The 22,483-nt window shown below is 42.7% G+C and overlaps 1 protein-coding gene across 1 annotated transcript in view; it reads right to left on the bottom strand.

The window, feature by feature from the left end:
* Positions 1-3,742: 3,742 nt before the first annotated feature.
* Positions 3,743-22,483, bottom strand: part of scn4ab (sodium channel, voltage-gated, type IV, alpha, b) — a 28,851-nt gene continuing 10,110 nt past the window's right edge. The window contains exons 13-30 of the mRNA XM_070982031.1: positions 22,333-22,404; positions 22,131-22,232; positions 21,585-21,941; positions 21,117-21,315; positions 20,645-20,889; positions 14,765-14,873; positions 9,927-10,081; positions 8,822-8,995; positions 8,531-8,653; positions 8,165-8,449; positions 7,578-7,631; positions 6,507-6,644; positions 6,283-6,387; positions 5,896-6,166; positions 5,040-5,661; positions 4,791-4,935; positions 4,535-4,612; positions 3,743-4,346 (exon numbers count right to left, since the gene is read on the bottom strand). Coding sequence (XP_070838132.1) covers positions 3,978-4,346; positions 4,535-4,612; positions 4,791-4,935; positions 5,040-5,661; positions 5,896-6,166; positions 6,283-6,387; positions 6,507-6,644; positions 7,578-7,631; positions 8,165-8,449; positions 8,531-8,653; positions 8,822-8,995; positions 9,927-10,081; positions 14,765-14,873; positions 20,645-20,889; positions 21,117-21,315; positions 21,585-21,941; positions 22,131-22,232; positions 22,333-22,404 — 3,603 coding nt within the window. The 3' untranslated portion in view covers positions 3,743-3,977. The remainder of the gene's footprint in view (positions 4,347-4,534; positions 4,613-4,790; positions 4,936-5,039; positions 5,662-5,895; positions 6,167-6,282; positions 6,388-6,506; positions 6,645-7,577; positions 7,632-8,164; positions 8,450-8,530; positions 8,654-8,821; positions 8,996-9,926; positions 10,082-14,764; positions 14,874-20,644; positions 20,890-21,116; positions 21,316-21,584; positions 21,942-22,130; positions 22,233-22,332; positions 22,405-22,483) is intronic.

A 22,483-nucleotide genomic window follows, 5' to 3' on the forward strand; every position in this document is an offset into this window, starting at 1 on the left:
GGGGAATTGTTGGTTTCTTTGTAGATAACAGAGCTCAGTCTGTACCAGCTCTATATGGAAAGTGTCCTGAGACAACTTCTGTTGTGATTTGGCGCTATACAAATAAAAATTGAATTGAATTGAATTGAATTGAACATTTGGGTGGTGTAAGGCAACTGTACATTGCATATTATTTGTTGTGAAGTTCTTTAAACTGTACTCTGTGACACTGTCCGTGGCACTATTCCTTTTTATTGACATGGCTGTTCAGTGGAGTGTTGCTAGGTGACAGGTGATACACCTGCCAGCCCTTTTTTAATGATCCCCTATCCTAAACCTGATGCAGAGCTGCAAAGAGAGATTCATTGCAGTCCTCACCAAATCCAGTGTCAGGATAGAGATGACATTTGGGATACTGAAAGCCAGCTTCACCTGGTTCAGATTTCCCCCAGACTTGACTTACCATCTCAGTGTCTGCTCCACAACATAGCCATCAGTCTGAAGGACCTCATCACCCTGGACCAGCCTATGGGCAAGACTGTGACTGAGGCCATCACACAGCTTTTTTTTGTCTAAACGAACAGCAGGCCTTTTCATTTATGAGTCAGCATTTATTTTTCTATTAATATTTGTTAGTTTGTACTAGTGCATACAGGTGTAAACATGCTTACAGGTATAAAGGTGTGCAGTTGTACAGGTATAAAGGTCTATAGGTGTGTAGGTAATGTCATGCTCAGGTGTGCAGGTGTTGACATGTACTGATATAAAGCTGTACAGGTGCTTGGATATAAAGGTATGCAGGAGGAAATGTAGAGGTGAAAAGGTGTAAATGTCAGGTGAGCCTAAAGAATGACAAGAAATATTTTCAGGAGAGTTTGAAACTTTAATCACTTTGTCTTCACTGCAGAGTCACATCTGCCATTCATTATTCAAAACACTCATAACTGAGCAATCAGCGGGCTAATGACTGACACTCACCTGCCAATCATATGAAGCATTGGCTTCTTAGCAACAAGTAATCACAGTTTGACAAACTGAGTGAATTCTTAAAGAAACAAAAGAAAAAAAACAGCAGATGTTTCAGGTGAACAAGAATTACTGCACAGATTGATAATATAATATTACAATATCAATATACCATACAAAAAGTACATGAAATAATACAGAATAAAGTGAAAGTGATTTTTGTGGCCTAAGTAACATTATTATGAGATCCCCTGTGGACGTCATGTTATGTTCCAGCTGTAAAATAAAAGTGAGAGACTCCAAATCTCTTTCTAGCTCTCCCAATAAAGATGTTCACCTACTGACACTGTGAGATGCCAATATAAGTAACGGCTGGTGTATATATATATATATCCTCCTGAGAACCAAGGAAAAAAAAGTATCTTTTAATTTAAATTTTTTTGTGATTTCCTGCTTCTTCGGAGCTAAAACTAACAACTAAAAAAAATAAAATAAATTTAATTTAGATTTAACAGCATGTCCACTGTAGTGGACTAACAGAACGATTTCACCATAACACAACGAAATCATAATAGGCTGACAAGAAAACAACAATGTCAATCCATTTTTCAAATGAACCTGAACATTTGGCCCGTATCCTTTGTTGAACCACTGAACAAAATTTACATTATTAAACATTCATAACATTGCTATTATTTTTCCTAACAAAATGTTTTACTGAACTCCGACTCCAATTTTATGATTCCTGACATGTTCATAAACAAGAAAATACATGATTACCATAGTTAAAAAAACAATATCTTAACAATTTTTGACTTACTTTTTCTCTTTTCCTGGCATTTGTATTTTTCTCCATTTTGTCTCAGCATGAAAACAAAGTTCCCCTCATCCCACCCAAACACATGAGATATCATTGGAAAGGCCAGGATGTCCTCCACTGAACACACCAGGACTTAGTAGGATAGCTCAAATGAGTCAAAAGATATAGACCAAAACCAAATGTCCACTACAGAGGACACAAATGACCACAGAATTCAATGTTAGAGGGCCTTGAACCTCTGAAACACATTACAATCCTCCATTATTGTCACATGTTCAAAAATCTAATAATAGTACAACCTTACCTCTATTGCTTTCAGTATGAAGTTATGTTTGGATGCAGAAACAGAAGTTGAGGACATAGAGAATCAGACAGATTAAATATTTTTTTAGAACAAATGGACGCCCCCTTACAGCTGAACTAGATAAGATTTTTCTCTGACCATGACCCTTGTTCTCTTTGGTCACCTGTTGTAGCCTCAATTAGAGAGTTCAGGGTCAAATTTGACCTGCCATTCATCCTTCTATTAAAAGAACAAACAGATTAAAATGTGCCTGAAAACTCTTCCTCAGTCAGTTTGTTGACTTTGTTGTTGTTTGTTGATGTGGGGTGGCTGTGACTCAGGAGGTAGGGCAGTCGTCCACCAATCAGGAGGACGGTGGTTTGATCCCTGGCCACGTGCCGCAGTATCCTTGGGCAAGATACTGAACCCCAAAAGTGCCCCCGATGCTGCTCCATTGGTGTGTGAATTCATATGTGTCTGTTGCTTTGGATAAAAGTGTTTGCAAATGACTGATTGTAATTAATTCAGTTAGTCAGAACCAGCTCTGATTGGCAGCCAGTTCTAGGCTCCCATTGGCTGGTTCACCTCATCGTCACTGCAGTGATATGACTCATGTTCACCTGCTGTAGTTTCACATGAGGATGTCTGTCATCTGTTAAAATCAGAATCAACATTGTACGGTAATGGTAATAACACACCCAATTATAAAAACAGGAATATTTGAATTCAGCTGTGGTGGCAGTTGTCATCAGTAGTTTAATTTTCTCTGAAACATTCTCGAATCTTCCTGAACTCTATTTACTGTAAGTCTCATTCAGTCTACAAATCAATGTGTTCATATGCTGCGCTCTCTTCTGCACTCTGGTCTGTCAATAATCACTGAAGCTCTTACAAAGAAACTTCATTAAACATAGTAAAACAGAAAACAAAATGTCTGGCTTGTTTAACTGCCAAAGACAGATGTTTCTGTCTCACTGTATAGTGGCTCAACAGAGAAACAGATTTGAACCCAGATGCAGACTCAGAGACAAGATAAGTAAACATTCATGTTTGCTTGTGGTCCAAAAACAGGCAAAAATCAAAACCAGGCAGGCAGAAGAAAACGGGCAAACTTATTCAAAAGGCTTCAGGTTAATGGCAGGCGAGGTGTCGTGCATATGGAAGCTAAGGTGGAAGCACAAAAGAAGGTTTACATTCTGCAGGGCTGATAGGGAAAGTGAAAACAGGTGTGCAGGTAGGTGGGGAGGTCAGGTGATGGAGGCAGAGCAGGAGGACCAGGAGTGGTTGGATCTGAACTGACAGTGAAGTTCTTATGGAGCAGGAAATAAATATTTGAGAATGTCTACGAGTTGGCTGACTTTGTGACAGACTTTCTGCATGAAGAGTTTTACTGCTGTCTGAACAGCTTAGCTTCCCTTAAACTGTCGGATCTGACCACTGAATAACACCATAGGATCGGTCATCTCAAATGTTCATCAAAGTACCTGGTCACAGTAGGTGACTCCCAAACACGCTCAAGAACTCTGATGACCAGTCAAGGTGATAATGTGATCAGCATGACTAAAATACACCTGGTAAGGCACAAATCACCTGGCCTTTTATCGTTTACCTGCAAAGACTGAGCTCTATTAGAAGATTAAAAACTCCCAGAACACCTCAGCGCAAGCAGGAAATGACGCAGACGTGGTAATAAATATTTTCATGTGCAAAGCCAGAAGAGCAAACAATCAACTAACACTGTTCAAGAAAACTTGGAGCAGACTTTCAGTCATAGATGGTTGAAGATTTGCAGCATTTGCTCATCAAACTGACCGACGTTAACGCGAGTTGTCTCTGTTGTGATCTGTGCTCTGCTGAGTTGTTACAGAAGCTATAGCTAACAGAGATAAGTCCACTGCCTCTCCAGCAGGAAACAGGACAAGTGTTTCATCAGACAATAGACTCCCTCAGGCTCTCATCTCGCAGGATGTTGGGGGCATTGAGGGGAGGAGCAGTGTGGAGGAGAAACTCACTCTGAAGCTCCACCTGGGTAGGTGGATCCTCTCCTGAAACCTCTGAGACAGGATCCTCTGTCTCTACACCGTTTCCGTACAGCTGACTGATTCGTTTATAAAGAAGTCCTTCAGTCTCTGGCGGTGACTCCTCATCTCGGCGTCCCTCCATCTTCTCTCTGTATTTGTATGATGCCAGTTTGACCGTCCGCTGCAGGAGGTGTTTCCTGTATGCTCTTTGGATCACCATTGCTGCCACTTCTTCCTGTTTCCTCCGCAGAGTGCTGCTGATTGGTTCATATGACACCTGTAGGCCATAATAGTTATCAGTGGCATCAGTGTAGTTTGATAAATTATGAACAGCATCAGTCAATCAATATCTTTTCTAGATTAATAATATAATCTGTGAGAATGAATATGATTAAAGATAAATTTAGTTTGTGAATTAAGATAATAGGTAAAACTACAGAATAGAAGGTTAGAATAGGATAGAACCTTGGAGGGGTTGTTGGCCATAAACTTCTCCTCCATGCTGGCTTTGAGAGCATCCATCTCTCCTGAATCACCCAAAACCTGCACACATGTAATATACTATAATACAACATAATGTGACATAAAACATAACACAATAAAAACATATAAAAACAATAACACACATAGTATATGACATAATTAAAATGAAGGAACAACACATAAAAAACACTGGATGAAATAATCTAACATGACAAAATATTTGACCAGGTCATGTTACCTGTGCAGTGAGTGCAAGCAGGATGTCCAGACAGTGGATCTTGTCTCCAGGAACCAGAGGCAGATCCATGTGGATCAGTTTGATGGTGTTTGGTTTGGAAATCCTCAGAGGATCCTTCAGAGTGTTGCAGAAATCTGATAATTTACTGTGGGACGCAACACATCAGAGTCAGATTAGGATCAATAACTACCCATAATAACATCGAGTTCACAGAAAGTAGTATTATCTTCTAATGCAGGTGTGGATCACCTGTATTGTATGAACTGTGAAGCGTCAGGGTCGAACTTCTCCCAGGTTTCATAAAACATCTCAAAGTCATCTTCACACAGTGGGTCGCTGCTCTCCTCTGTGGCCACGTTGAAGTTCTCCAGGATGATGGCAATGTACATGTTGACCACGACCAGGAAGGACATGATGATGTAAGTGGTGAAGAAGACAATGCCTATCGCCGGGCTGCCACAGTTTCCTCTGACTGTTGATCCTGGGTTCTCTATGTTGGGGTCGCAGTCCGGTGGCGTATTCATGATGGGATTCAGCAGACCGTCCCATCCAGCTGATGTGGTAATCATAAACAAACAGATCATGCTGTTCCCAAACGTCTCAAAGTTAAACATGTCATCGATCATGGCTTCCTTCTTCACATAGGCAAAGTTAGACATGCCAAAGATGGAGAAGATAAACATGATGAGGAAGAGGAGGAGGCCAATATTAAAGAGGGCAGGAAGTGACATCATCAAGGCGAACAGTAGTGTCCGGATCCCCTTGGCTCCACGAATGAGGCGAAGAACTCGGCCGATACGAGCCAATCGGATCACACGGAAGAGCGTGGGTGACACAAAATACTTCTCTATGATGTCAGCAAGGAGGAGGCCTGAAGGGCAGACACATTGACATGTGAAACATTCTTTTCTTCTTCTGGGTTAATGAGAAAATGATTGTAAAGACTAAACACAACAAAAAAACACTCCATCACTGCTCATACTTAACACCCCATTTTCTAAAATTCAAGACATGTAAAGAGACGACATTCTGACGCATGAGAAAGGACAAGACAATGACATCACCAGATGAGACAATGACATCACAAGACACTGTGCCAACTCACCTACGATGGACAGGATTACGACCACAAAGTCAAAAATGTTCCAGCCGACAGCGAAATAATGCTGCCGGAGTGCAATGATCTTCAAAGTACACTCTGTGGTAAAGATGATAATGAAGACAACGTTGACCCAGTACAGGATGATTTCTTTCTCTGCACTCTGCTCGTCTGTCTCCACCATCATGGTTACCATGTTGAGACAGATCAACACCATGATAAAGATGTCAAAAAACTGTTTGGTCACCAGGTCAAAGACCAGAGCCTGGAACTTATTCTAGTGAGACAGAAAAAGAAGCACACCATGTATTGAAAACAGCATCAAATGGATGTTTTGTTTGTTTGTTTGTTTGCTTGTTTTTTGTAATAAAGTAAGGAAATAACTGAACTCACCTCAGGGCGTGGAACAGGTTTCTGAGGTTTCTTGGAACCGAGTTTCTTCATAGCATTGTAATATTTCTTCTGCTCCTCTGTCATGAAAATATCTGTTCCTCCCAAGTAAAGAAAAAAGAAAAGAGAAACAGAATATTTATTAACTGAATCTGAACAAAGCTAAAGTTGATCTTTCAATTGAAACGATTAATATTTGAACAGGCTGTCAGTGAATAGAAACATATCTTGGCCTTCTGCTGGTTGAAGTTATCGATGATGACTCCGATGAAGAGGTTGAGGGTGAAGAAGGAGCCAAAGATGATAAAGCAGACAAAGTAAAGGTACATATAGAGATTGGCTTCGTACATCGGCTGAGACTCCACCTGCACGCACACAGACACATGCAGTATTCTACTGTTATGATTAGACCAATGGTATGTTTGTACCAGTATCTAGTTCGCACAACTATCACTATGAGTACCTGTAATTGTAGTAATGTTAATACCAGTACTAGTTACATGTCCAGTATCAGTATCAATGTTAGTACCAGTACCAGGATAAAGCCATGTTTCCACCAAGGGGCCCAGAATCGGTATTTTCATGTTTCACTGGCAACAGTTATGGATGTATCCAAAGGGTCACTCGATTCTGTCCTGTTTTTGTTGTAACCCATCTACAGAGGTTCTAAGTGAGCTGGGCCTATACTAAAACATGGAGTTAAAACACTGCAGACCACAGATCAGAGATCAGAGAGAATCAGAGAAACCTGGGTCGCCTCGCCATCTTCGCTCTGATTTATGATTTCCAAATTCTACAGTTCTTTTTTTCTTAGCAGTCTCACTGCCTGCGGCCATTTCTCAGACAAAGCTTGTCTCCTTGTTCATATTCACAAACACCTACTGATAGGAAAGACATTCAATGTCCTCCACAGTGTTCTTGTTGTGATAAGAGCAAGATAACTCAGTGCATAGTCAGTGTGCCTGAAAAGTGACGGCGAAGGCGAGTGCAGAAGAGGAAAAGATTAGCAGGAAGTTGTCAATCTGCCAGTACATGTACAGTACAGGTTATGGTGTCAGTTTAGAAATTCTGCAGCTTCTCAAGACCAAGAAAAGTGCAAAGCCCCAATAACAACCCTGCCTTCACTTAAGGGCGCTGACTACAGTGGAAACACTGTGTAAAGTTTTAAAGAAACTTACACAGAAAGAGTTTGGTGCACCAGTGCCAATTCCAGCATTAATACCAGTGCAAGTATAACTACCAATGTCTGTACCAGTATTAGTATCAGAATTTATAAAACAATGAATTGTTGGACTGACGTCTCTCGAGTCCACCGCAGCGTACATAATGTCCATCCAGCCTTTAAATGTGGCCTGAAAGAGACAAAATTCATAAGCACGAGTTTTCATTTAAACACTTGAGTAGACAAAGTCCAGCTGTCTGCACACAGTTAGATGCAACAAGTCAAAAAAATTCAATCCAACAGTGTTCAGAGACAACACAGAACCTTTCAGTGAAAAGGATGTTAGCTCAGATATGCTGTTTTCATGCTGCAACAAAAATCCCTTTCTAAAATAATAAAGGGTTAAATCTAAATGTTACTGGTGGAGGTTTGAATTGGGAGTCAGAAGTGATTATTATTATGCTATGCTATTATGCTATAATATGTCTCATAGTGTTAATATGTAAAATGAATCAGGATCAGGTAGGATGGTTACTGATTTTTGATAAGAAGAATAAGGCACAGGATCCATTATGGCCTACAGATGATAATAACGACAACATTTTCATATTGTACTTTGGCTCACCACACCAGCTTGTGCTGTAATGCAGAATAGAGCAGTCACTAGCTGAACACAACAACCTGTACTTCATGAAGTCACATATGTTGAGTGTCGAGACTCACTACTTGCAGCAGTGACAAATAGCCCATCCCAACGTTGTCATAGTTGACCTTGACGTTCTTCCACCGGACCTCAGTGAAGTTTGCCTTAATCAGAGCGAGACACTCAGTCTTGTTGTTGACATCTTCAGGACTAAATACCTCTTCAGACGTCTCGTTAAAACAGTAATAAAACTTTCCTGCAAACAGATTCACTCCCATGATGCTGAAGATCAGCCAGAAGATCAGACACACCAACAGCACATTAAAGATGGACGGGATTGCTCCAACAAGGGCATTCACCACCACCTGCAGACACACAGACAGGTAGACAGGTTACCTGCTGATAATCCTGTCTGTCTGTGTCAGTGTTTAAAGTGCCTCTCTCACCCGCATGCCTTCAAATCGAGACAGGGCTCTTAGGGGCCTCAGTGCTCTCAGAGTCCTCAAAGACTTAATGGCTCCCAGCTCCGAGTATCCCAGGATGTTTGCGGTCAGAGACACCAGAGACACCTGTAAGACACAGCACATCTGGTGATGACATCAGACTGCAGGTGACCAGCTAAAGCAGACTATTAAACACAGCAGGAACAGAGAGACAGGCTGTGTTCTTCTGTGTTTTCTAGTGTTTCTGTCACTGATTTTATGGTTTTGTGTTCCTGCAGGTGTTAATATTCTTACGTCTACAATGAGGAAGTCGAGCCAGCACCAGGCATTGGTGAAGTAAGTCTTGAATCCATAGGCAAACCACTTGAGAATCATCTCCACCACAAACACATAGGTGAACACCTGATCTGCATACTCCAGAACAGTCTTTATGATGACACGTTGCTCCAGGTAGATATCCTCAAATGCCTGTTCACATACAGCAAAGATCACTGCCTGCACAGGTGTTCACTGACAGTAGACATAAGATAAGATATACCTTTAATAGTCCCACAGTGGAGAAATTTCAGAAATACATACATCATAGTTTCTCAGCCTCAGGATTGAGAGCTTACTTTACATGCAGGCAGAGCGAAAAAGTTTTGATAATCGTTTGAAATTAAAAACACCAGGTTTGACGTAACTTATATGTTATTCAATAATTTTGTTTTGTTTGTGTTTTTCTTCATTGTTCTATTTTATTTATTATGTCATGTTACTTGATATTGTATTATGTTGTGCTTTTATTTGATGTCATGTTGGGCTATTAGGCTTTTTATTGTATTATGCGTGCAATTTTATGTTATTTTGTGCAAAGCTGTTTTGCTGTTATGTTATCTTGTGGTATCATTTATCGTTTACTATGTCATCATTATTCATCATGATGTCATTGTTTAAGGGTCAAAAATTGTTATATCACAGTTTTAAAAAGTTCTCAGTTAGTTGAAACTAATCTCACCTCTGTGATGTGCGCCAGCCATGTCAGTAGTAGAGAATGACAGCCATTTTTGTAGCCACTGTTAGTAATGACAGTCATGTTAGTAGCCCTGTGGTCAGTTTATCAGCGCTCTGCTGTTGGCCATGTTGTCCGCACAGGTTAGTACTCATGCCACATACATTTGTGAGAACCAATCAGATCTAAGCTGCTGAGTCAAGTGATCAGAACAAACAGCAAACACCATCCAGAAGGACTGAACAGCAGCCAGATTTATGGAGTATTTTAAAAATATATATTGGCACAGAAAGAAAAATACAAGAAAGCAAATAAAAATGTATCATCACTGATTTTAGGGTTTAACACACTAATGTATAAATCTATAATCTATAATATTGTATGATAATGTAATATAATAATGTTTACCAGAGCTCCACTGCTTAGCAGGATCATGAAAATGATGAAGGTCTCAAAGTAGTTGTGTTCTACAATGGAGAAACAGGTTCTCCTGAAGTTAGACCAGACCTTCCCTCTGCCCTGGGATGTGTCTATGTCCAGGAATGGACAGCGTTGGTAACACTCTGAAAAGTATACACACAAACAAATGTTTTATTTGAATCACCCAGTTACATTATAATACATTATATATACACAGGACTGACATATTTACACTGTATTCAATATTTGTGCAGAATACAGCTCCTGCAGCAGAGCCAGACCAACTGTTACAGCTGAGATGGTTCATCATTTCACCTGTCTGCTCTTTGTCTTTTGTCAGTCTGCCAACAGTAGCTAGAACATGCCTGCTGTGATACTGCAGTAGCATTCTTTCTTACACACGGGATGCAGTAGTCTGCTACTGAAGGAGCTGTTTTAGCCCCCCAGCATCTTATGCAGGGGGTTGGATGGTTTGTCCATGATTGATGTCAGCTTGGTTAATGTGCTCCTCTCACCCACCTCCCTGATGGTGTCCAGATGGCAGTCCAGGACAGAGGCAGTTCTCCTGAGTAGTTTGTTTAGTCTTTTTCTGTCCCTAACCGTAACCCATGTACACTGTTACTATGAAGAGATACGTGAGTAGAAGACAAACTCTTAATCTCTCAGATAGTTTTTTTTACCAAGGCCTCTGACCTTAATTAACTAAACACACCTGTAAATCTACAATGGGCTACTCCAAGGGGCACAGGCTGAAGGTTTTGCAGTGGCCACATCATTGAAAATCTGTGGATAGAGCTCAAAAGAGCAGAGCACATTCAAGATGGCCCAAGAATATCACAGAACGTAGGATGGCGGCAAAAGTCCCCCAATAAAGACCTGAAAGACCTACTTGGGGACTCCATGGGGCACTGGCAGCAATGCTTCAGCACAGCTTCATACCTTGCCGAGAGTGTTTCAGAAGTGGAGGGTTTTGCCTGTCCAACTGTTGACCTGGTCCTTTCACCTTGGTGTTTGTTCTTCTACCATTACCAAGTAGGCTACATAGTCCATTTTTTTTAATTGTCTCTTGTAATTGTGTTTATTGTTGATAAACAATCAGGAGTCTGACAGTGTGTTTTATTTTGAAAATTCTCCAGATTGTCTACACCATTCCTGTGTCTGACTTCCTATCTGGCTGGACCAAAAATAGTCAGATCCATGGCGACAGCAGAGAGATGCTTCTGAGATGCCTCTGAAAGGCACTACAGCGCTTCTGGTGGAATTAAAACACTGTCTGGAAAGATTTCATACAGCTCTGATGGATAAGTTGCAACCAAAATGTGACACAGCTGTGCCCAGTTGTAGCTGGCTACCCACCAAGATCATGATCTTGCAGGCTGTGTAAACTTTTGTCTTGGACCCTTTTTCCTTTGTTTTTGTTAACACTGTAAAAGATGGAATTAAGTGATGTAAGTAATGTTTAAAATATTAAAGAGATGTGTTATCTTTAACTTTATGCCTTTTGGAGATCGGTTCATTCAACTCACATAACTTTTTCATGCCACTACATATAACTGGTGCAGGTGTGCAGTGTATCATCCGTTTTAATCAAGTGTGGACCATATTACTCCCTGAGAGAAATCTTGTCTGTTTGTTCCTGGTGTTTACATTCCCCTGGCCAAAAAGATGACTACTCTGTAGAAAACTCTTGGCCCAAATTCTTGTCTTTGGAGATTTTAAATCATGTAGTCTCTCACATGAACTGCTGCACTGCAACAGTTGTGTGTCACATGCATGTAAACACAGATGCACTCAGCAAATCCTGTAAAAAAAGATGTAACCATAGGAAAATTCTCATAAATTACATCAGGTCTGTAAACTGTCAGTGGGTCTAACTTATCCACCTCATATGTTGATCCTGTACCTACAGCATTTCTAAAGTGGGTATTTGACAGTGTTTTAAGTCACGTCCTGTAAATTCTAAATACATCTCTGCAACAGGAATCATCTGCTGTTGTAAAACCATTACTAAAGAAACCAACCTAGATAGTAATGCACTCACCAACTATAAGCTGATAGCCAACCTTCCATTCAGTAGTAAGATACTGGAAAAGATAGTTAACTCCTTTGCTAAAGAAAATATCATCCTGAAGGAATTTCAGTCCGGCTTTAGAACATTAAACAGCACTAAAACTGTTGTTACTAAAAGAACAGCTTTTGATATGATTGACAATGATATCTTAATCACTGGTCTTGAATTGCTGGTTGGTTTTTCTGACCTTTCTGACAGTGTTAAACTGGTTTCAAACATCAAAGTGTGTTTGAGAAACATGCCATCTGTTTTGGGGTTGCAGGGAGCTGATCCAAGATGGTCCATTATTGTTCTCACTATACATGCTGCCACTGGGTGGCATCATAAGAGAGCATAATGTATGTTTCTATGCAGATGATACACAACTGTACATCTGTGCTGAACCAGATGATGCTGCCATTACAGACTCCATCACTAACTGTCTAATGGCAATAAATCAATCAAGAGTGGCAGCTAATTACAACTGCTTTGACCCCTTTTCTTTGTTTTTGGTGTGTTTCTGTGCTTTCTGTGTGTTTCTTTCATCACTAGTCCCAGTCAAACCTGTTCCCCTATGGATGTACAACTGGTGAGATTAGTGATATACTCTTTATATATGATATACTGAGATCCATTCAGTCACAGCCCTGTTGTTTACACTCATGAACAGCTGTTAGCACTGTGCAAGATAAAGGAACTCCCAGTGGAAAGACGGGAGATCGCAATCTAAATGAGGATAAGGAGAAGGGAAAACAGTGTTGGGGTGAAGTGCTGTGAGAAGAAAAGACAGTTTAAATCATTCATACGATCTCTTTTCATGGCGAATATGAAATCTCACGACGGATTCACATGTCACTTTGGACAGCTTCTTAACTGCTGAGAGCAGACAGGAGAGTGATGGAGTGCAGTAAGAGGAAGGATGGGGACATAGTGATGTTTGCAAACAACATATAGTGCTCTATCAGTGGTATTTTCATGCAGTGCAGGCGGGTGCACAGCGCACTAGGTATTTTGGTAAAAACAAGGCGCACAGAAGTACGCCAGGATGGGCATTGCGGTGCAGTACGGGGAAGTGTTGGCATAATCAGCCGGGGGATTTGGATTTTCGGTCCATTTCGGTCAACAGTGTCGGCATGAAAGTGCACTGAAAGCTCGCCACCCCAGACCTGATCAACTCTGTGCACAAGCGGCGCACCACTGGGCAAGTGGATTTTCATAAACCGGCATAGTCGTGCGCCCACTTCAACAATACCTCACAGGCAGGTTTCCACGGTGTCTGGCATTTCACTGCGATCAATAGTTAGCAACAGCCACAATTCAATGCACCTATCTGAGTCAGCACATACAGTCAGACCTAACTTTATATATTTTGATCAGTATCTCATCTGACCACATTGCAAGCTTGTTCGGCACGTGTAATGGTCACTCAACCTGACCGAATGTACACAGGTGAAACAGGAATGTCTGGTGATCTGTGACTCAAATTGCCTGGTGACAAACGTGTATGCCAATTTCCCTGGGTCAGCACATGACTCGTTCATCCTGGCGAATTCTAGCGTCCCTACAGTCTTACGGGGGACACCTCCGTGGATCGGTGGCTGCTAGGTGATAACGGCTATCCACTGAAAATGCAGTTGATGGCGCCATATATCACAGCTTCAACAAGGTGGCAGCATGGTTTTAATGGTGTTTTCAGCAGTGCTCGGTCAGTCATCGAACTCACATTTGGGCTTCTCAAAATGCGTTTTAGATGTCTGGAACGGACAGGTGGTTCATTAACATACAGCCCTCAGAGTGTTGGTGCATTCTTCGTGGCATCTTGCATTTTACACAACATGGCTGTATGACGTGGATGTCACTATGAACTCACGGAGGACACATTAAGGGACTTAAAGACGGAAAGAAGCCGAACTGCATGTGCCGTGTCAACTGGGAGAGCAGCAGAGTGCACGGGAGAGGATGGAGCACCTTGCCGCCCAGCTTTGTCATTAAGTGAGTATTTGCGTATTTACATCAGTTCAGAAAACATCTTACGATCAACAATTTTCCACACTAAACAGATAGACAGTATTGAAATAAATTTTCGTGAGGCCGTAGATATGGCCATTGTGAGCCTGGACCTCCCGGACCAAAACGTCTGTCTTCTCCTGGGAGAAGTTTGGACATCGGACACTTTCCTGTGCGGGCTGTCATCCTTGAAAATTGCCATGTGCCTTCCCAGCGGCATTTTTAAAGGTGAGGCGAGGAGCTGGTGTGATAATTGGACTTGGCTGTGTCAAACTCACTCCATGCCTTCTCCCCTTCCTCCTTCCACCCGCTGGGTGGGACTGAGATGAGAAGGGGGAGTAGTTGCACCGGCAGCGCATACCAAAGTCTCCGCCAGCATGCCCCAGTGGCGAAGCAGACCTGACTTTGCGCCGCACCTCCGCTGTGCCGGTGGTGGAATCGAAAATAGAGCCCATGGTGTTGCTCAGGACACATCAGTGTAAAGGAACAGGGCTGCACGAGAAACATGGAGCCGCTAGCTGTTAGCATTTGGCCATATTATCTGCAGAGGGAGTTCTTGCATGTCATCGCAATAATTGTGCTGCAGCAGCATGCAAGCTCCTACACACTGTGGTTTCACAGCTGCAGACATCACAGGCCTAGGCCCTCCTCCTCATCTCTGGAGATCCATTTTGTCTTTGCACCATATGTCCGTAATTTCTGTGTGTTCAGCCTCTGAAGCTTGAAACAAAGTTAGCTTACTAGTTTAACTGTGGGTGGGTTCTCTTACTGTCAGTCCAACAGTCCTCAGGCGTGTTTCTATCATGATCTTCATCATCTTCTTCCTCCTTATCTTCAGGAAGTTTCTGCACAGTGCTGCAGATGGATGACTCGTCACACTGAACAAACACATCAAATACATGTTACATTTTACAATGAAACCACCAACAACATGTCATTCATGTTCATGATCATGTGTGACTGACAGCTCAGCAGTTTGTGTTAGTCTAAATCTTTGATCAAATTGTTTTTATTATTGCTGAAGCAATTTTTCTCCATATGGTTAAGCTTGTATTGCATGCTGACAAGACAAAATATTTTTACTCTCCAGAATCTAAAATTTAAACTGTCCAATCATATAAATACCTGTGAATTTGGCTTGTCAGTCGTCGGACTTATAAACAGCATATGGAGCAACTGGGTTAGAAACTATATGTAAATATATTTCTTTTCTCAGAATAAAACATATTTGTGTGTTTATGAATTGTACAGTCAACCATCTTATCTGATCTTGACCGTGGACATATTCTTTATTCTCACACTGCTCCACCTCAAAACAACTGCATGCAGTTTATCATTGAGCTTTGCATTTCATTACAGGAGATGAATATCATCCTCATCAACACGTCCTTTATGACACAGAAGCAGCAAGAAGAGAACTCCAGTCAATCACTGTTATTCATGGAGGTCTCTTGCAGAGAGAAGCAGCCTTTATCACTTCACACCTCACATTTAAAACGTTTAGTTTTTAAATTATTTTCAGGCACATTTAAAACATCTGAGCTATTTAAGTTAAGTTACCCCTTAAATACTATATAATAATTATATAATAAGTAAATACTGAACTTAGATGGACTGTCTTCCACCACTTTGCACCTTGTAGATGGAGTGAATCAGATATTTTAGAGCTAGAATGACTCATCCCACTGGTCGATTTTGAACTTTTACCTTTGAGTCTATTGAATGATGTCTGATTGTCTCTGTTGGTGGATGTGATTTTGTTTGGTTGATGACTGGTTATGTTTGTTTTCCCTCTCTGCTGTGTTCAGTCTCCTGATTGCCATGAGACCTGATTAAACACAGGTGGCAGGTTATATCTTACAATTACAATCACAATTAGCAATTTGGCACATTTTTTTTCCAGAGTGACATACATATGAATTCACACACTGATGTGTGAGGGATCAAACCACCGACCTCCTGATTGGTGGATGACTGCCCTACCTCCTGAGCCACCACATCAACAAACGAATTTCAACAAACTGACTGAGTAATAGTTTTCAGGCACATTTTAATCTGTTTGTTCTTGTAATAGATGGATGAATGGCAGGTCCAATTGTTCTAAAATAGCTCTACAATAATATTTAATCTCTCTGATTCTCTGTGTCCTCAGCCTCTGTTTCTGCATCCAAACATAACTTCACACTAAGAGCAATAGAGATAAGGTTGATACAGTAAAGTAAGGAAGGAATCCAAGCTGAGCGTTAATGTAACCCGCATAGGGTTATGGCAAAGTCAGTGTGACAAGCAGAGGCGTGAGTGTGAAGAGTGTTGGGGGGCTCCGAGCCTTGTTGATAAGGCTGACAGCAGATGGGAAAAAACTGTTCTTGTGGCTTGAGGTTTTGGTCCTGATGGACCGCAGCCTCCTGCCAGAGGGGAGTTTCTCAAAGAGTTTGTGTCCGGGGTGGGAGGGGTCAGCCACAATCTTTCCTGCACGCCTCAGGGTCCTGGAGGTGTACAGGTCCTGAAGAGATGGGAGATTGCAGCCGATCACCTTCTCTGCAGACCGAATGACACGTTGCAGTCTGCCCTTGTCCTTGGTGGTGGCAGCAGCGTACCAGATGGTGATGGAGAAGGTGAGGTTGGACTGCGATGGCTGTGTAGAAGTGCACCATCATTGTTTTTGGCAGATTGAATTTCTTCAGCTGCCGTAGGAAGTACATCCTCTGCTGTGCTTTCTTGATCAGGGAGCTGATGTTCGGCTCCCACTTGAGGTCCTGGGAGATGATAGTTCCCAGGAAACGGAAAGACTCCACAGTGTCAATAGTGGAGTCACAGAGGGTGATGGGGGCAGATGATGCTGAGTTTTTCCTGAAGTCCACAACCACCTCCACTGTCTTTAGAGCGTTGAGCTCTAGGTTGTTCAGGTTGCACCATCAGTGACGGCTGGTCAATAGAGGGCGCTAGGGCGCCGCCCCTTCCATGACTCTTTTATGTATCTACCAAGATCATCCATGAATCAATCAAACCTAACAAATACGAAATAAATAAACAAAAATACATCACGTTTTTACATGGGCAACTGCCAGCAACCATTAAATGCGTCCGACTGTAGGCTAGACTTGCGATTTGCCATTCAATATAAAGGCTTCCTCCTCAAGGGCGCCGGTAATACCAGAGTCTTTGAGAGCTAGCAAACTTTTTTATTGTTTACGAGCAGAGACAGCTTTTCATTGGCGCATGTAAATTCTTTTCCAGTTTGCAACTCTGTGCGCCCAGACCAATGGCATTGTTTTCCAGTTTTTTAATGTTAGCGTGCTTGGACAATTCATCGAATTGATCACGTCCATCAGCAAGCATTTGCGCCACAGCTGTAACTACTTCCAGAGAAGAGAAAAGATGACTAGTGGAGACTGTGAAGGAAGGATGGCGACTGCGGTGAAGGAAAAGTCGATTGCTTTTCTACGTGAAACTCCATTGTTTTGTTGGTCGGATGTGGACAAGAAAAGGGTGAAGGATTTGGGACCCACCTGTCCAGATTTAAACATTTCGCAGCAGACTATTCATACGCACTAATGCGTGCTCGGACTATATGCACAGTGCACGAAACTGTCGGGACTTGGGAGACTGCAAGATCGATATGGTTAGCAACTGCAACTCCATCATTTCATTAAGGCAATTACCGTTCAGTTGTCAAGCGATGGGTGAGTGTGTTATTAAATGGTGAGTTGTGTTATGTTGTGCTCTCCAAAATTGAATTGTAAATAGTTGTATTGATTGCATATTGCCAGCCAAATACTGTATATACTGAACATGTTCTGTTAAGATTTGATTAATTACAGTTTTGATGATAGTATAATTTGATTTGATTTGATTATTGCTATGGCATCCATGGTGCCTAGAAATTGTAGACTGTGCTAACAGTGATTTTATGGGCAAACTAGTAGATGACAATGTATCTGTTGATGCCAGGGTGGAAGTGTTTTATTGTGGAACCTTATTTATTGTATTTGAGACATTTAACATTTAACAGTATTGTACAGTATGTACAATTCAAGTGGAGGGCCAAGTTGACTGCATCATCTGCAGACATGTTGGCTCTGTAGGCAAACTGCAGGGGGTCCGGGAGAGGATCGGTGATGTCCTTTAGGTGTGAGAGCACAAGGCGCTCAAAGGACTTCATGACCACAGAGGTCAGGGCGACGGGTCTGAAGTCATTGAGTCCTGTGGACCTTGGCTTCTTGGGAACAGGGATGATGGTTGAAGACTTGAAGCCACTGCAACTGCTACTACTGTTATTACATCCACTGTCACTGTTACTGTGATTGCATGTCTGTCTCTCTGTCTCTGTCTTTCTCTATCTCTCTGACTGCATTTCTGTCTGTCTGTCTCTCTCTGTCCGTCTGTTTGTGTCTGTCTCTCTCTCCCTCTCTTGCTCTCCTGCTCTCACCCAACCGGTCGAGACAGATGGCCGCCCACCCAGAGCCTGGTTCTGCTCGAGGTTTCTGCCTGTTAAAAGGAAGTTTTTCCTCACCACTGTCGCCAAGTGCTTGCTCATGGGGGAATTGTTGGTTCTCTGTAGATAAAGAGTTTGGTCTGTAGCAGCTCTATATGGAAAGTGTCCTGAGACAACTTCTGTTGTGATTTGGCGCTATACAAATAAATTGAATTGAACTGAATTGAAAATTGAATTGAAGCAGGCTGGCACGTAACATGTCTCCTGTGAGGCTCTGTCCCCTGAAGAGTTTGTTGACGTCCCTCACATGGATGGAAAGACTTTGTCACTGAGGTGGGGGGGCGGGGGGGGGGGGGGACCTTTCAGGTGAGCATTGGTGGAGGTGATTGGAGCTGGAGCTGTTGGGAGGTGTCGTGGGGGATGGTTGCTGAACTGTCCCTTTGTCTTTCAAAGCGACAGTAGAACTCAATCAGGTCATTGGCTAGGCGTCGCTCGTTGATGGAGTGGGGGGCTTTAGGCTTGTAGTTTGTGATCTGCCTGAGCCCTTTCCAGACACACGCAGAAGGCTCTATTTTCAACTTCGCCGCCAATGCGGCGCAGGCAGGCGCACGGCGCATTTGGTATTTTGGTTGACTGAGGCGTACAGAGGTGCGCCAGGATGGGCGTTGCGGCGCAGTAGGGGGGAGATGTCGGCATAATGAGACGTGGGTAACAGCGGACAACGATCATCACTTACGTTTGTCTCTCTCTGTCTCTCGAGTGCTCTGAGATAGATGCAGTACATCTGCTCTGTAGGATGCCACGGCTGTTTCTGGTTGGCACAGCGACGTTAACCGATTAGTTCGCATCCCTGTTTCACCTGTGCACATTCGGTCAGGGTGAGTGACCGTTACGCGTGCCGAACGCACTTGCGATGTCGTCAGATATAGGTCTGACTGTATGTGCTGACTCAGACAGCTGCATTAAATCGTCGCTGTTGCTAATTATTGATCGCAGTGTGCGTTCAATGACTGACCGAGCACTGCTGAAAACACCGTTAAAACCATGCTGCCATCTTGTTGATGGTGTGATATATGGCATCATCACGTTTTCAGTGGATAGCCGTTATTACCTAGCAGCCACCCATCCAGAGGGGTGTCTCCCTGAAAGACTGTAGGGATGCTAGAATTCGCCGGATGAACGAGTCATGTGCCGATCTGGGGAAAGTGGCATATACGTTTGTCACCTGGCAATTTAAGTCACAGATCACCAGAACGCGCTTTCGATGTGGTCACATGAGATACTGATCAAAATATATAAATTTAGGTCTGACTGTATGCGCTGACTCAGATAGCTGCATTGAATCGCGGCTGTTGCTAATAATTGATCGCAGTGAAATGCCAGACACTGTGGAAACCTGCCTGTGAGGTGTTGGTGACGTGAGCGCACGACTCCGCCGGTTTACAAAAATCCACTTGCGCCACCGGCGCACAGAGTTGACCAGGTCTGAGGTGGCGAGCTTTCAGTGCACTTTTACGCCGCCAGCGCAGACCAAAATAGTCGAAAATTCCAATGCACCGGCTCATTGTGCCGACACCTCCCCCCTATTGCGCCGCAACTCCCATCCTGGCGCACCTCTGTATGCCTCGGTTTACCAAAATACCAAATGCGCCGTGTGCCTGCCTGCGCCGCTCGAAAATACCGCTGCGCCAGCAGAGTCGAAAATAGAGCCCATGGGGTGAATAAAAAGGTTTACAGTTAATGAAAAAAGATTCAAGGTCAGGAGAACAGTGCTGCTGGATCACTGTCACGTTGTTGCACCAACCACTGTTAATGTAGAAACAGATTCCTCCACCTTTAGTTTTGCCAGAAAGTTCCGTGTCTCTGAAAATTAGGAAATAAATCCTCTGGTATTGTTACCCTGATGTTCATGAGCCCTTCTCTAGTGAAAGAACTCCGGGTACTGCTGCAAAAAACAGAGTTAAAACACAAAACAAAACAAAAAAATGTGCACCAACACACAGAGGCAGCCGTCTGCAGCGCCATCTTGAATGTATTATTAGATTTTTGAACATGTAATGTGACAATAATGGAGGATCATGTTGTGTTTTAGGGGTCAAAGCCCTCTTATGAAACAAGTGAATGCACTGTCACACCACAACTTAGGCACGACAGTTCAGTTTTAGGTAATATACTGTAATAGAATAGACTACTTCAAGGTAGAACATCATTTACCTCGGAGTGTTTTAATTCCCCTTCTTCCTCTTCATCCTTTTCGTCGTCATCATTGTCAGGCATCTCAAAGTCAGACTCAGCCTCGGCGATGGGGACCCTTAGTAAGGCAATGTTGTGGTAGTTGCTGGTCAGGTTGTCATTGTTACAGGTGAGGGACTTGACCTCTGACACTGACTGGTTTGAAGACACAAAGGTCAAAGCCAAAAGCTCCTTCATCTGCATATTTTCCTCCTCACTGTGGACTACTAAAAATGAAATTCACAAGGAAAATCAGTAAATCACACAAAATTTACTCTTAAATGCATAACACCAAATCAGTCTGAAGTCATAATATAATATGAGAAAGGACAGAATTTTTTTAATATTACGATTAGAATCAACACAGACCATCAGATATTAGGAAGACAGAAAGATAAATAAAAAGGTAACTAAGTCAATACACTCTTTGTTGTCGTTACAGGTCAGATCTTACTGGAGGGGTCTGGGTTAATGTGGTTCTTCCTTCCAAATGAAGTCCAGATATGTTCCAGGATCCACGTCTTTGTCCAGGTCATAGCCCTATTGATCCGATTTATGGCTATCTGCAAGTTGTTTTCTCCTTCGTCTTCTGGAGCTGCGAGATTATCACCACTGAACGAGCTCAACAACAAGGCCAGGAACAGATTCAAGACCTAAAACAAGGTCAGACATAGATTCAATACCTAAAACGAGACCACAAGCAAATTTAAGACCTATAACAAGACCACAAATAGATCAAGACCTGAACCATGACAACCAAGTATTGAAAGTATTGAAATTTCAGACTTTGTTTGCTCCCTGTTCCCATCAGCGTCATTCCAACCGCAAACCCTAACCACTGACCACAGGACTGGATCCATTGTAGCAAGAGCTGGAGAATTATTGACTTTTTGAAACAGGCTCAGAATGGGGAATAACTCACCACCAAGTTTCCAATAACAAGAACCATCATGAAGATGATCAGACACATGGTCTGACCTGAGACCTCCATGCAGTCCCACATGGTCTCAATCCACTCTCCACACAAGACCCTGAAGATGATCAGGAAGGCGTGGAAGAAGTCATTCATGTGCCAGCGAGGAAGCTCACAGTCAAGTGTAATGCGACAGACGCAGTCTTTGTAGTTCTTCCCAAAGAGCTGCATGCCAACAACTGCGAAGATGAAGACGATGATGGCTAGAACCAGAGTCAGGTTTCCCAGAGCCCCCACAGAGTTCCCAATGATCTTTATCAGCATGTTGAGGGTTGGCCATGACTTGGCCAGTTTAAACACTCGCATCTAGACATGAGACAAGTAGACAGGCAAGTTAGGGGACAGGTAGACAAGTAAGGAGACAGGTTGACAGAGAGGTGAGACACAGGTTGACAAACAGATGAAGAGACAGATACATGGGTAGATAGACAGGTGAGGAAACAGTAACTTGATTGTTTTGCTTGTTAAAAAGCTACAATGATGATACACACTGACCAATCGAAAGGAGCGCAGCACAGACAGGCCCTGAACATTAGCCAATCCCAGCTCCACCAGACTCATGGTGACGATTATGCTATCAAAGATGTTCCAACCCACCTGTAACCATGGCAAAAGAACAATCACAGACACACGTTACCATGGGAACAGCTGTCAGTCATTATCATTAAGCTGGTAACAAACAAACAGGAACTCTGACCTGAAAGTAGAAGTAAGGGTCCATGGCCAGAAGTTTGAGGATCATCTCAGCAGTGAAGATACCTGTGAACACCTGAGGGCAGTCATAGGTCAAAGGTCGGATATCAAGGATCAGAGGTCAGCAGAAGAATGTCAGTGACCAGAGGGGGGCA

This window comes from Chaetodon trifascialis, chromosome 15, assembly GCF_039877785.1.
Source record: "Chaetodon trifascialis isolate fChaTrf1 chromosome 15, fChaTrf1.hap1, whole genome shotgun sequence".
Taxonomy (NCBI): Eukaryota; Metazoa; Chordata; class Actinopteri; order Chaetodontiformes; family Chaetodontidae; genus Chaetodon; species Chaetodon trifascialis.